Genomic DNA, 15,788 nt, shown 5'->3' on the forward strand with positions numbered 1-15,788 from the left:
AACATCTGTTAACATCTTGAGGGATTTGTATTCCAAAGAATACATTTTAGCAAAATGTTACTTGGGTATCCTAAATCCTAACACTTGTGTCCGTAATAGGAAAATCATATAACTTATTTCAAAGTAAAATAATTTGTTTGTAAATTGATTTGAGATCATTTCGGTAGCTCTACCAATCTTCATTGTAGATCTCCAAGCTATAGTTCTTAAATAATTATGTATCTTAATTATCTTCAATCTATTTTCTTTACCTTTAAAATTATAGAAAATAGCATCCCTGGGTGGCTCAGCTGGTTAAGCAGCTGCCTTCGGCTCAAGTCCTGATCCTGGAGTCCCAGGATTGAGTCCTGCATCGGGCTCCCTTCTCGGCAGGGAGTCTGCTTCTCCCTCTGACCCCTCCCCTTCTCATACTCTCTTTTTCTCTCTCAAATAAATAAAATCTTAAAATATATATGTTAAAAAAAATAAAATTATAGAAAGTAATTTTTTAAATAAGAACTACAGATTGTGCATAGAAAAAAGTTATTTCCAAAGAGTCATTAATTTTATTTTGTATTTGTGGATCCAAAAAATTTGATGAAGGGAGTGGGTATTGAAGTGGTGGTCCTGTTTTTTCCCCTCTTAGGTCATTATTCGTGAATTGGGTGGTATTCCAGTCATTGGAAGCAAAATCAACAATCCCAACCACAGTATTAAAGAGAAAGCTTTAAATGCATTGAATAACCTGAGTGTGAATGTTGAAAATCAAGTCAAGATAAAGGTAAGTTACCTGAGATCGCAAATGTGTAAGTTTTCTATAAATAACAGAGAAAACCACCATAGGGTTAGTTACAAACCTCTGTCACCTCACATAATTGCTCTTTCTGTCTGTGTGGTGAGAACATTTAAGATCTGTCCTCTTAGCACCTTTATGTAATACAGTGTAGTCCCCCTGCTGTACATGAGATCCCAGAACTTACTCGTCTTCTAACTAGAAGTTTGTACCTTTTGAGCAAATCTCCCTATTTCCTTTATCCCTCAGCCCCTGGCAGCCACCATGCCTCTCTTGTTTCTGTCAGTTGGGCTTTTTTAGATATCTTTGTTAGGGAAATCTCCAGCATTTTTCTCTGTCTTATTTCACTTGGTATAATGCCCTGAAGGTCCATCCATTCGTTGCTAATGGCAGGATTTCCTTCCTTTTCATGGCTGAATAATTTTCCATTGTATATACAGACCACATTGGCTTCATTCATTCATCTGTCAACACGGGTTGTTTTGTGTCTTGGCTATTATGGATAATGCTGCAGTGAACATTGGTGCATGTATCTTTTCAAATTATTCTTCCTGAGCTCTTCAGTTGAATACACAACTGGAATTGCTGGATCCTATGGTAGTTTGTATTTCTAATTTTTTGAGGAACCTCTACTGTGTTCCCATAATGGCTGTGCCCATTTACATTCCCCCGACAGAGCATAGGGGTTCCCTTTTCTCCACATCCTTGCCAATGCTTGTTGTCTTTTTGACATCAGCCATTCTAACAGGTGCGAGGTGATACCTCATTGTGGTTTTGATTTGGATTTCCCTGGTTTCCTGATTTTCCTGATGATCAGTGATACTGAGCATCTTTTCATGTACCTGTTGAATTTGCAAGTCTTCTTTGGAAAAATATTTAGGTCCTCTGCCCATTTTTTATGGAGAATAAGGCAGAGGAAGGAGGAATCTGAACCCGCCAATAAGAGATGTCTTGGGCTTTTGAATTTGGGATTCATGGTAATCCAACTATGCTAAAGGAACCTGGCCAGAGTCTGTTAATACCAGCAGAAAAGGAAATTAGGAAATTGTGTTATTTCAGCATTTCCTGAGGTCCTGCTCCGTGTTAGAATGTAGAAATGGACATGATTAATTCTTGTTTTAAGAAAGCTAGAAAGAGAGAAAAGGCCATAAATAGGTGTAATACAAGGTAGAACATGATCAAGTACTTCAAGGAAACATGTAAGTAAAATACTCTTGAGAGAGATCTCATCCAAGAGTTCTGTAAAACATAGAGTACCACTTGGCTCTAAAGAATGTCTAGCATCTGACTTGGTTTCAGCTTAGGTCATGATCTCAGGGTCCTGGGATGGAGCACCACGTCGGGCTCCATGGTCAGTGTGGAATCTGCTTGTCCCTTTCCCTCTGCTCCCCCTCCCTTCCCTCTCCCTGAAATAAATAAATAAAATCTTTAAAAAAAAAAAAAAAAGAGGAATGTCTGAAATTTCTACTAGCACAGTTGGGGAAGGAGGGAATTCCAGAAGGAAGCAGCAAAGGGAGGTAGACGCAGCCTCAAGAATAACTGATGTGACCCATTTGGTGATTTTGTTACTGAACTTGAACCAGTGACTTAAAGATAATAAGGATCTGAATGCTCAACACATTTTAGGAAATTCTTAGAAAGGCATCAACATCTTATGAAAATAAATGATTTAGGGGCGCCTGGGTGGCTCAATGGTTAAAGCCTCTGCCTTCGGCTCAGGTCATGATCCCAGGGCCCTGGCATCGATCCCCGCATCTGGCTCCCTGCTCAGCGGGGAGCCTGCTTCCCCCTCTCTCTGCCTGCCTCTCTGCTTACTTGTGAGAAATAAATAAAAAAAGAAAGAAAGAAAATAATTTATAAATAGCTGAGAAAATGGCTTTTTTTTTTTTTTTTTTGAAGGACAGATGTGTAATGAGATTGTGGCCAAAGAGAGCCACGTGGCTTGTAAATGACATTTAGCTCTAAAATGAGATTAAAAATTTCATCTCTTTACTGCCATTACTCTAGGGTAACATGGATGCGTTCAGATTTTTTTTTAAGTTTAATAATGGCTTATGGAACAGTTGGTCATTTCTTAGCTTTTTTTTTTTTTTTTTTTAATTTATTTATCAGAGAGGGGTGGGGGGAGAGAAAGCACAGGCAGACAGAATGGCAGGCAGAGGCAGAGGGAGAAGCAGGCTCCCTGCCGAGCAAGGAGCCCGATGCGGGACTCGATCCCAGGACGCGGGATCATGACCTGAGCTGAAGGCAGCTGCTTAACCAACTGAGCCACCCAGGTGTCCCTCTTAGCATTTTATATTAGGAATTTTTTCTTATCAGTTGGAATTTAGGGTGGAGTTTTAGTTAGGTGAATAGCAGTTATCTGTGAGACATCTGTGAGCTTTTTCCAAGCTGGAAAGACCCTGACCAGAAATAGAAAACAGTTCCAGAAAATTTTCCATCACGGTGGGTTTCATTCTGTCGGGTGTGAAGTAGGAGTACTACTGGCATTGTATTATGTTTTGCCAGTGGCAGTCATAGTATCAGGAAGGGACAGATCATAGACATATACCCGGGTAAAGATAATTTTGCCTTGGCTTACTGTTGATAGAACTAACCCTAGAGAAAAATTCTATTTCACTTTGATCCCCCTGTTCTTCTAACATGATGTGGCTCCTAGACCTGTTGTTAAGGTACTTACCGTGTTGCAGAATGACCAGACAGGTCTTCCTCCTCCGTGTTCATGTGCCCAACAAAGCAGCTCACAAGAAAGAAAGACTGAGCTGGGAGGCCCCCACCAGTTGAGAGGCCGCTGGTGTTGAGAGCATGGTCTCTGGAATTGAACGTTGCTCCCCGACCAGCTGGCTTGATACTGGGCAGGGATCCAGGTTCCTTGAGGACTTGCCCTGGTCTGTAAAGTGCCCATTAATCACACACACGCATATACACCCGCACTAGATTAAGTGGGGTATGTTTGTAAAATGCTCCCACAGTGCCTGGCATTAAAAGGTGTTTAGAAAAAAAAAAAACAAACCTCCAAAGCTTGAGGGCTAGAGAGAAATACCATCTTTTTTGAGGAGCTAGCCTCCCCTGAACTACTGTCCTCCTCCACTGTATAGAAGTTACTGGATCATAGATTTCGGGAGATTTTAAGATGCTCACTTTCTCCCCCTCACCCCTAGGTATACATCAATCAAGTCTGCAAGGATGTCCTCTCCAGGCCCCTGGACTCTGCTGTGCAGCTGGCCGGACTGAGATTGTTGACAAACATGACGGTCACCAATGACCACCAGCACATGCTTCGCAGTTACATCACAGACCTGTTCCATGTGCTGCTTACAGGAAATGGAAGTACCAAGGTACGAATGAAGCAGTTTTGACTTGGAAGTACAAAGAGCTGAGGCATCAAGCTTTCTAGGATTGGAAATGAATTTTAAGTCCCCCATCTTAAGTTGATATCCCTCAAAAAAGAGCAAGTGCAGTTAAAGTTTACTAAAAGCCTTTTCATGAGCCCAAGAAAGTAAATTATTATATTTTATTTATTTATTTTAAGATTTTATTTATTTATTTGACAGACAGAGATCACACAGTAGGCAGAGAGGCAGGCAGAGAGAGAGGGGAAAGCAGGGAAAGCAGGCTCCCTGCAGAGCAGAGAGCCCAATGCAGGGCTCGATCCCAGGACTCTGGGATCATGACCTGAGCCGAAGGCAGAGGCTTTAACCCACTGAGCCACCCAGGCGCCCCTATATTTTAAATATTTTTTTATTTATTTGAGAGAGAGAGAGAGAGTAAGATAGAGCATGAGGGGAAGAAGGTCAGAGGGAGAAGCAGACTCCCCATGGCACTTGGAGCCTGATGTGGGACTCGATCCTGGGACTCCAGGACCATGACCTGAGCTGAAAGCGGTCGCCCAACCAACTGAGCCACCCAGGCACCCCAAAAGTAAATTATTTTCATCCCCAAGTAATCGACCTCAAAATGAATTTGTAAAAATGTGTAATTTCACTTACCAATAGATTAGTATTCATTTGATCTTCCAAAAATGAGTTTACCTTTTACTAAAGTGATACAGCCAGCTTCCCTGCTATACCAGGTTTAATTAGACATAATTGACTAACAGGAGTCTTTGAGTGATAATGCTGGTTAATTGAATTTTTTGCTCACCTTGAGGTTAGAACTTTTTTTTTTTTAATTTAGCCATTATTTGCAGAAAAAAAATATTTTGAAAACCACTTTTAAGTTAGTAATGGATGTCTGGTGCTTGATTTTGACCAGTAATGCTGATGTAGGAGGCTATAGAGATTAAGCAGGATCTCAGGACACACCCCCTGAAAGTAACTTGAGTAAACCTCTCCAATTAGTGCGCATTTTTCTCAAGTGCCATGTTTTAAGAAATAGCATAAAAACAGAAGGTGGACTAATCAAAGGCTCTGATGAGTTGTGTTGATCAGCATTTTACAATACTGGTGTGTGTCCCTCACCAATTGAGAGAAAAACGCAGTTTTTCTCACACAGTTGAGAGAAAAACGCAAGAGCGTTTTAGAAAAGACCACACTCCAGATACTCAATATCACTCACGTTATTTCTGGGGTTACCAAATGTGATTACAGGAGAGCCTCACTGTAGCCCTTTTAAAATTTGTTCTGGGCTTTCCACATTTCCAGTAGCCAGAGGGACTTGAATCTGGTCTAAGAAGTACCCAAAGGCATTCAGAATTAAATGTATTACTTGTTTTTTATTTTGAAAATTTTTATTTTATTTATTTGGCAGAGATCACAAGTAGGCAGAGAGGCAGGCAGAGAGAGAGGAAGGGAGGCAGAGAGCCGGATGCGGGGCTCGATCCCAGGACCCAGAGATCATGACCTGAACCGAAGGCAGAGGCTTTAACCCACTGAGCCACCCAGGCGCCCCAAATGTAGTACTCTTATTAGCAGTATTTCTGAAATACACTCCATCCATGGGCAGTTTCCAAAGTGCGTGCACCACTGACATCTCTCTCCAGTGGGACAAGGTGACTTACAGCCTCTGAGGTCCCAGGGAAACCCCTCCCTCTGCCTTACAGCATCACAACTACAGGACAGAGCTCTCCTCTGCCTGTGTCTGCAGCTGCTTTACCCAAAACCTCAGGAGAAACAAGGAGTTCAGAGCCAGGCGAGTCTGGCCTTGGGGCCGTATAGATCTGTCTCAGACGCGGTCTGTGTTTTAATATATTCTATGACTTCTTAGAAGATGACTCACACCACAATAGTATGTTCTATTTTTGCTTTGTTTTTCCATTCCATTGCCTGGTACGGCATTTCTGGGATAGAAAACTTGCCTTTTTGGTCTTCTGGGAACCCAACCACCAATTATAACATTAAACTCATTTTTTATGGAGAAACAAAGTTCCAAGTTGCAAATGAACTTTTGGACAGTAATCCACTTGTGAGAAAATATACCCATTTTAGATATTTTCTTAGTAAATAACCAAATGACTTTTTAAAATCTTATTTTTAGTAAGAGATCTCACCATAGTAGAACAACCTTTTGGGCACAACACTGATACGTAACCAAATATAGATAATGTAAGATATACATAAATAAATCCTATGTTAATAAAACTACAAAGAGAGCAAGAAAACTAATGTCTTAAAAGAAATGTTGTGGAGCCACCACAAGATGGCACATGTGACGAGAGGACTTCACATGGTTCACACCCCGGCGTCCCCCGGAAGCAGGGTGGTCCCCTGAAACCTTGCCTAAGCCGCCGTGGCGTGAGGCAGAGGAGCGCTTACTGTTAATTTATATGGGAACACTTTTGAGCGTTCCCAGACCCCTGTCCCCAAAAAAAACCTGCCGGACTTTTCTAATAGCTTGGAATATACCTTGTTAACAGCTGCACAAAATAAATCAAGATAAGCACAGATGTTGGCAGCTCTGGCCACTCCGTGCTGACATGCTGCACATGCCTCCTGGGGGTGTTACCCCACCAACACTCGAGGTAGAACACCCAAAGCTGCTTTCTTTTTTTTTCTTTATTTCTTTTTAAATGAAAATCCTGTTTGGATTTCTTTTGGTTCATGGAAATAGGTGCCAGTAACATGGGTCTTTTATAAAAGTGAGGTGGCATAAGGCAGACATTCGAAAAGCAAGGGGTATCTGCAGCTTTTTATTTATATATTTATTTTTTTAAGATTTTATTTGTTAGAGCGCAAGCAAGGGGAGCAGCAGGCAGAAACAGGCAGAGGGAGAAGCAGGCTTCCCACTGAGCTGAGAGCCCGATGTGGGACTCAATCCCCAGACCCTGGAGTCATGACCTGAGCCTAAGGCAGAGGCTTAACTGACCGAGCCGCCTCTACCTGTGGCTTTTTAATCCGCAGCTGTGTTTGTAAATTATTTTCTCATGTTTTACTCCCTTCCGGAGCATAGCAATGTGGAATTTTAATTCAGGCTTCTAACTCAATTATTATGAATTAGAATATTGTTATGCAAATTACAAATAGTTACTACTGCTGCGACTGTTCCCCGGTTATGAACCTGCCGGTGTTGGCCACTAGTGGGCCTTGTGGATTTTTACTTCATCCAGACTTAGATCCTACGTTTGGGACCTTCCTGTTTCAGAACTCTTGTCCATTTTCTTAAAACCTCACTGCCCTTGGAGACAAGTGTTTATCCCTAACACCTATTCTTTTTGCTGGCGGCCAGTCAGGCCAGACCAGATCCGCACGAACAGTTAGAAGTGGTCTTTCCTCTCTTAAGAAGCTGTAATTCATAAGGAATATCTGTTTGAAAAACATGATCTCTGCCTAAACAAGAAACTGTTATCTGGGGTTTCTGCTGGGGCGTGAGATGGGCAGATGGGACAGTGGCTTTTGTTTTCTCCCTAGTTCCCCTCTGCACAGTTTGTATTTTATCATGATGATGTATTAATTTCATAAGATTTTTTAAAATAGTTGATAAATTAAGCAAAGCCTTTTATCCCGCCTAACAGGTTAGTACATACAACATGAATATGAAATGTGTGAGTATACAGGTGTGTGAAAACCAGAAAGAAACAAAACTTAATATTAAGTGATTTGTTTTAGTCATGGAAATAGGGGTGAATTTCCTTTTCCTTTGTGCTTTTCTATCACTTTTTAAAAACGTTCTATAGGAGGGGCTCCTGGAGAGCTCAGTTGGTTAAGTACCCAACTCTTGATCTCAGGGTCATGAGTTCAAGCTCATGTCGGGGCTACTTAAAAATAAATAATAAGTAAAAATTTTCTACAGGAAACAGACAATGCCTTTGTCATTAAAAAAAAAAGGTTTTCTAAAATAAAGATCTGGGTTCCCTTCCGGGTCTAGTAGAGAGCACATTCCTCCCTCCCCACTCCTCACTTTGTGTCGTTTCAAGTATCTTGTACAGAGTATGGCTTGTATGACCCATGTCTTTGAACAGGAATTCTCTTTGAATGTTGTTACTACAGTAGCTCCCCGTGCCACCCCCCTCACCCCCATCCATGGTTTCACGTTCCATGGTTTGTCATCTGCTCTCAACCACAGTTGGGACGCAGATGATCCTTCTGGCTTCCCATCAGAGGCTGCGTCACACCACCTGTCATTCACCCCACTTCCTTTCGTCACAAGGGCATTTTATCACCTATCATAAGGGTAAGTACAGAACACGAAGATATTTGCAGAGTGTCTCTTCAGCAGCATATGTACTAAATTAGATATTTTGAGAGATGATATTCATATAACTTACTACAGTACATTACTGTAATTGTTCTATTTTATTATTGTTGTTAATCTTACTGCACCTAATCTATAAATTTTAGCACAGATATGTATGTATAGGAAAACACAGTATATATAGGGTTTGCTATTATCCATGATTTTAGGTGTGTGTTGGGGGGCGGTCTTCAAATATATCCCCTTAGAATGATAAGAGGGGGGCACCTGGGTGGCTCAGTGGGTGCCTCTGCCTTTGGCTCAGGTCGTGATCCCAGAGTCCTGGGATCAAGCCCCGCATCGGGGCGTTCTGCTAGCACAGAGCCTGCTTCCACCTCTCTCTCTGCCTACTTGTGATCTCTGTCAAATAAATAAAATCTTTAAAAAAAAAAAAAAGATAATGGGGGCTACGGTACTGACCGGTTCTAAGTGACGGGAATGCTGATATTTTAGTTGTCAGCTCTGAGTTAACATTTGTTTGCCCATTATTTATCACTGTCTACTTGAAGGATTTTAAAAACATTTTTCATGGGGTAGCTGGGTGGCTCAGTTGGTCAAGCATCTGCCTTCAGCGTCTCCCTCTCCCTCTGCCCTTCTGCTTGTGCTGGCACACCCTCTCAAATAAATATATATAATCTTTAGGGAAAATTTTAAACATTTTTCACATAAAAAGATAAGCTCAAAGTTTCATAGTAACCTACTAAAAAGGACTGTATGTTTATCTAGTCTTGGTAACCAAACTGTTCCGAGATCTTCATACTTTAAATATAAACAAGCTTTGAGAGAGTCCTTTTTTTGTTCCAAAGATCATATTTCATTTACCAGTAATTGTAATAAAGCTCATTTATGTAAAATAATATTAAGCTTATTACCCTAGGTTAGGGGGTGAGCAGGTAGACAGTGAGACAGACATTCACCATCTTCTCCCCAACAATGTGGCTGGAAAAATACGGTCTCACTAACCCTGCTGTGTGAGCAGTACTCCAGGAGTGCTGTACAGGAGCGGGCTCCCTGGGGTACAGAATTTGAGCCGGAGACTGAAGCCCAGGCTGGACTTTAAAATGTGGACACACTGAGAGGATGGTGGCCAGGGAGAGCAGATCCATGCTCACGGGTCTAAAATAAACCAGTGTGACTGTTCTTTTAGGTTCAAGTTTTGAAACTGCTTGTGAACTTGTCTGAAAATCCAGCCATGGCAGACGGACTACTTAGTGCCCAGGTAAATAGCTAAGATACATGTTTTATAACTATATAAATATATAGATTTGGATGGTCTAGAAAGATTTATCCCAAAAATGTTAACAGATTATCTGTGAGGAGCACAGGGTTTTGTTTTGTTTTGGTTCTTTTTGCCTACACAAATTACCTAAATTTTCTGTAATGAACCGATTTTACTCTAAAAAAACCATTTTGGAAGGGGCCTCCCTAACAACCACAAATTTTTCTCTCTCTCCATTTTGGGGTATACACGTATGTGACCGCATCTCTTCCCCTTGCCGTGTTCATATCTGCACGTCTCCTTACGGGCACTGAAACACTAGTCCCCAGGATGCACCACATGCCAAGCCCAGCGCCAGAACACCAGTGAGCACACTCGAGCAGCCTAAGAGAAAACAAAATGTAACAAACAAACACAATAACTAAAAGCTGAGATAAGTGTTCTGAAGGAAGCGAGGGTGGTGCAGACATGAACAGGGCTCCGCTCCTGTAAGGGAAGGACCTGTTCCTCCCTGCGCCCCGGCCCCGCAGGTTACAGTGGGCATGACGTGTCGGGGAACTGAGGAACCCCCAGGAGGGCTGAATGACGGACCTTAAAACGGATATGGGTGTTTTTCCGAAGACTACTTTTTAGAACTCCAAGAAAATAGTATTTTTCAGCTGAAACAGTGAAACCTTTGTTTCCGTTAGTATAAAGTGTAAGGGTGCATAAGATTTTATATTGATGTTAGGCGATATTAGGGATAATTTTCTATGACCCACTTTTTTAATGTATTCAGTGTAGTTTTAAAATGTGAAAATATGCATGAAAAATGTTTTCATGAATGATTAACACTCACGGTTTCCTTTTTCAGGTGGACTCCTCATTCCTTTCCCTCTATGACGGCCACGTGGCAAAGGAGATTCTTCTTCGAGTTCTTACATTCTCCCAGAATATAAGTAACTGCCTCAAAAAAGAAGGCTGCTTAGCTGTTCAGCCTGCTTTCCCTAAAGGTTCCTTATTTTTCCTGCTATATGGAGAAGAATGTGCCCAGAAAATGAGAGCTTTAGCTGAACACCATGATATAGACGTGAAGGAAAAGGTAACGGTCCTACCCAGGTTCTGATGGCGGCAATTTTCATCTTCCAGCTGCCGAGTCTAAACAGTAGATCTCACATTTCATCATTAACACAGCGGGACCCTGCCATGGTCTTCCGGTTTATTTTGAACCATTTTATTGATATCAAATGAATAGAAGAGCTTGTTCTGACATCATTTCTTTTCATTTTGCCGTTTGCTGAGTTTACTTCGGTTACCTCCTTGATGTGACTGGCCAGTTGCCTTATTTACGAGTAAGCTAACCTCCTGCCCGTCTGAGACCGCATTCGTGTGTGACTGGCTGGCTGGTTCAGGGCTGCTGCAGGAACGACCTTGGTCTTGCGCTTGTGAGGAGCTGCCCAGACATACTGCTTTCCCGAGTCTAATCTGAGTCAGACTGGCTTCTCGGCCTCACCACGCCCATTGGGTATGGTGGGCTGGGGCCAGTCTGATTGTCCATCTGTAGGCAACTGGTGAAATCAGTTATCTTAAAAGAAACAAGGAAGCCTGACTGTCCTTATGTGGAAAGGCCTCCAGAAAATGTGGATGTGTTTTTTAAATGAAAACTATGCTTCTATCCGGAGAATAGTTTCTAGAACAATAGCCAGATTCCAGGGAGTGGGACTGAGGAAAAGGACTTTTTTATGTATACCTTCTTCCTACTGTTTGAATTTTTTTAACCATCAGCATAAATTTTGTAAATTTTTTAAATAAAAAGGAAAAAGGTTTCTACACATTTTCTCTTAATAGTACTTTATTCATTAATTTTCGTATTTTACATAGCTGAGATTTTCATACATTATAAATTTTAGTCATTGTCACAATAGCTTATGGAATAAAAATACTATTAACAGACTTCGGTTCAGCCAGGTCTTCTGTAATATTCCAGTTCTTCCCCATCACCATGCCCAGTACGAGGCAAGTCAGTGTGCAGGCCGCAGCTTTCCTGCTCCGGGTATTTAAGGCAAAGCTGTGCGAGTACGTTAGATCTCATTTGTACATACAGGGATTTCCATAGGAAGTCACAAATCCTCAAACAGAAAAGTGTGTTTTCAGGGCTAGCCTGACACAAAAATCAAACTTGCAAGAAGTATTTTTACAGTAGAGAGGTGAAACCACGGACGTTCCCAGCTGGCTACAGCAGTTGGGGATAGATGCTGGCTGAGAACACTGCTTAGGCTTGCAGTGCTGACAAAAGTCCTCGTTCCCTGAAAGGCACATTTCTTTATAATGAATTTTTTAATCTGCCTCATTTAATGAAAATACGTAGTCAAATGGGCACTGGATTAGAAAATAAACTGGGCTCTGATGTGCTTCAGCAGCACTGGATTCTAAAACCCCATCTCCTGTTTTCTGTTTTTAGTTTGAGTAGCTAATACTATTTCCTGGAGATCAGAGCATTGAGTCTGAAATGTCAGAATGCTAGAGAAAAAAGGGGAGTCCTTTTTAACTACCCTGATCTTGGTCTGTTGGGGTCAGGGCACATCTTAGTTTCTGTTGGCTGGGATGGCCCACAGTGTGGGATCCCTGCTGTGAGCAAGGAGGAGCCTCTTTACCACGGGGGCTCGTCTGTAAAACCTGTCGGGGTCCAGGGGGTGCCAGCTAATCAAAAGAGCAAAATGAAAGTGATCAGAGACGACAGAGTGAGAGGCATCACGCCACACCTCAAACTGAATGGAGGCAAGAAAGTGGATTTGGCTTATTTTTCAAAATTTCGTTTTGCTTTTGTATTTAAACCTTGCAAAAAGGTAGCTAAGTGAAAACATGGAAGCCATGTGAAACAAATGTGATTCTACGAGAAAAGATGAAGCTCCCACGTACTTCTTCGTGAAATAAAAGGTCAGCATAGAAAAAAGGTGAAGGGTAATAGAAACTAAAGCTTGCAATCGGACCTAGGAAAACGCGGCAGGCCCGTTAAGCGGAACTGGAACAAAGTGCTTGGAAACCTGCACTTCCATGGTACACGTGAATGCAGGAATCATGTTAAGGCCATTCATGGAGAAGACAAAGTAAGACGAACTTGGTCTGCTTCACAGAGCAGAGGTAAGAGGTGAATTCTCAACGTGGCGTGCAACAGCAGGGAAGGCGACCACAAAGGTGAGCATGAGGACACCAGCCCCCCTCCCCCGCGACCTCATCCCCATCAACCTACCAGCTCCCTTCCTGTCTGCTTGCTAGGATGCTCCTTTGGAGTGAAAAGGTTTAGGGAGGGCTGTTCTGTTTTTCTCCTGAAGGCTATATTACAGGGAAATTGTGCTTTTACTGCCCCAAATCACACACATTCACATACATTATACATACACATTTCCCCTGGACTGATTTGCATCTCTGTAAGATAAAAATGCTAAATTCTGATAAAGATCATTGACATTTACTTTGGCTATCACTCTTTAAATTTACAAAGGAGACAAAGTTGTCCTTAGGGTTTCATGTCCTAAATATATATATGCTTGAATCTGCAGCAACAAGACACTATCAAAAGCAGCATGAGCCTATTTTCAGCTTTCAGAGCTACCAATCTATATTAGGCAGTGATGTCTTAAGAAAAAATGTTCTCTCTTATATTTTCAAAGTGCTTAAAAAAAAAAAAAACACTACTTATTCACATTTTTTGGAGGTAGGTCAAATGTCTTCTTGTTCCACGTGAGGAAACTGAGGCATAGTGAGCACAGGTGACTTACTGCAGGATACACAGAAAATCTGTGGTGGAAACGGGATTAAAACTGAGATTAAGTGGCTAACAGGTGGTGTGCATATATATATATATGTGAAAATAAATAGATTACCGCCTGGGTAGCATTTGCTGTAGAAAACCTGTTTTGATTATTTTGTGTAAATAATGTTTGCTTCATGGAGACTGGGGAGCCAGGAGCACAGGATGGGCCTCTCATGTCTCTGATCAGCTCTGGTTGTAGGTAGAGCAGTCAAGGGCCACAGAGCCCCTACAGGACTAAACTCTGGTCAGCTAAGTCCCCAAAACCATTTCTTTCTTAACTGCTAGTGTTCCACACTAGCTTAGTCAAAGTAGAATCGGGCTTAGAGGTCACTCAATATAAAAATATAAGCCATGTGAATCCTGTAAAACAGACTACATAGACCCGATTGATACATTCATAGTTGGAATAGAGGAGGTGGGAAAATGAGTAGATGGAGAGGAAATGGAATAGAGAATTAACATTTGAAGAACAGCATTTGTCTCTGTAAAATATTATTTCCTGGCAGTTATCTTTGTGCTTAGCAGGTCTGACTTTTAGATTAAAAATAGAAAATGTCACCAATCATGTCCCCCTAAGCAACCCCCTTCCCTGTCCCTTGCCAGCTTTGCTTCTGATTTGGGGATTGTAGATGTAAAAGAGAAAATACTCTTCCTCTTTTAAAAAAAGTAAGTCTTTAAAAATGGGAACTTCGCCCAACCTCTTATATTTCTATGCTTAAAAAAATAAATCACTGCACATCTGGCATTTATATAAGCTCATGTGACCGAGCAGGGAGGGCTGCTGTAAGCGTGTGGGTGGCGGTGTCCTCACGTCCTCTAATGTGAATAGAAAACGGGTTTAGGTGTGCAGCCTGTGAAACCGTCTCATTAGACTCACCTTGTAGGAGGCCCTTAACCAGAAGAACAGAAATGAGACCTTAAAATCCATTTTCATAACATCCGACTTCTACCATTACACTATAATATTAAAAAGAATTCCATTGCAATGCTTACATTATTCAGAGGGTTTTAATTCCCCTTTGCCAATCCGCTGTGTAAATAACCCACCTCGGAACTCCTGCTTCTCTGTAAGGATTGGCAGGCAGAGCAGCAAGCAAGTTACCACGCGAAACAGAACACTAACTCGTCGAAGTTGTTTCCTAAGTGTCGGAAATCCTCGTGTTCATGCATTTGTGAGTCCGTCTGAGCTTTGCAGATACCTTCATCACTGACGGCTCCTGCGCTCACATTTATTCAGAGTTGTCCTCATCAGTATTGAGGTATCTGGATTCTCCATGCTTCAAGACAAAAAAATCTTCCGTCTTAAGTCCGTATCTTCCTAGAGCCTCGCTCAGCTTCACTGGGGGCTCCAAGTAATGCTGGCAAAGGGCAGACGAGGGGAGGGGAGGAATGGAAAAGGATTAACCATGCATACATTTGAGGGATATTTCAAGAGTTGAAACTAAAATGACCAACATATGGGGGCACCTGGCTGTCTCAGTGGGTTAAAGCCTCTGCCTTCAGCTCAGGTCATGATCTCAGGGTCCTGGGATCGAGCCCTGAGTCGGGCTCTCTGCTCAGCGGGGAGCCTGCTTCCTCCTCTCTCTCTGCCTACTTGTGATCTCTGTCAAATGGGTAAATATAATCTTTAAAAAAAATAAAAAATAATAAAATGATCAACATATGCCTCCTTAACATCCTTTTCATTCAAGCAGCAGATGAGTCCATCACAGTTTCTGATCTAGAGTCATCACTTCGGCCAGCAGAAATACCAAACTTATCTGTCCAAGTACCATGAAAGTCAAATGTGGTGCCAGCCTAGACTGAACATACTAGACTGCACGACATCCGGTCACGGCTTCACTACATGAAATTCCAGCCTAAATGGAATCAATACCAAAGACAGTATTACAGAATGAGATGCTACCAAGATCTTTGAAGAGGACAGAAGCTTAGGTTATATAAGTCAGAGTGCGTATGTGTAAGCAAACTCGGGAGAAAAAAGATTTCTGGCTCACAGACGGTCATTCCCCTCAAACCGCCAGCCAGGCATCGACGAGAGCTCTAGTCTCCAGCATACGAGGAGGACCCAGAGGACAGAGCTAAGACAGGTCAAACTTAGTCGTTTCCCCTTCTCCTTTATCCCGAGGTTCTTCTTTTCTCAATTTCAACTAGAAAAGCTGTAAAATGAGAAGTATAAAATAGGAATAAAAAAATCTATCTCTGATCCCATGGACAGTGATGGGTCTGCTTCCACCTGTCAGACAACATCTGACCTCGGAGCGCTGATCTGGAGTAGCCAGCATCCGTCTACTCCCAGAGCGATATGGGAATGCTAAGAAACAGGTAAGATGTTA

General features: G+C 42.0%; 2 protein-coding genes across 5 annotated transcripts in view; one reads left to right on the top strand and one right to left on the bottom strand.

The window, feature by feature from the left end:
- ARMC10 (armadillo repeat containing 10) overlaps nucleotides 1-14,170 on the top strand; it is a 39,255-nt gene extending 25,085 nt beyond the window's left edge. The window contains exons 3-6 of the mRNA XM_032306090.1: nucleotides 626-760; nucleotides 3,934-4,110; nucleotides 9,588-9,659; nucleotides 10,513-14,170. Coding sequence (XP_032161981.1) covers nucleotides 626-760; nucleotides 3,934-4,110; nucleotides 9,588-9,659; nucleotides 10,513-10,764 — 636 coding nt within the window. The 3' untranslated portion in view covers nucleotides 10,765-14,170. The remainder of the gene's footprint in view (nucleotides 1-625; nucleotides 761-3,933; nucleotides 4,111-9,587; nucleotides 9,660-10,512) is intronic.
- Nucleotides 14,171-14,373: 203 nt separating this feature from the next.
- The window catches only part of NAPEPLD (N-acyl phosphatidylethanolamine phospholipase D), a 46,926-nt gene continuing 45,511 nt past the window's right edge, over nucleotides 14,374-15,788 (bottom strand). For all 4 annotated transcript variants that reach the window (XM_032306083.1, XM_032306085.1, XM_032306086.1 and 1 more), the window contains exon 5: nucleotides 14,374-14,810. In XM_032306083.1, the coding sequence (XP_032161974.1) occupies nucleotides 14,682-14,810 (129 nt within the window). In that variant the 3' untranslated portion in view covers nucleotides 14,374-14,681. The remainder of the gene's footprint in view (nucleotides 14,811-15,788) is intronic.

This window comes from Mustela erminea, chromosome 11 (assembly GCF_009829155.1).
Source record: "Mustela erminea isolate mMusErm1 chromosome 11, mMusErm1.Pri, whole genome shotgun sequence".
Taxonomy (NCBI): domain Eukaryota; kingdom Metazoa; phylum Chordata; class Mammalia; order Carnivora; family Mustelidae; genus Mustela; species Mustela erminea.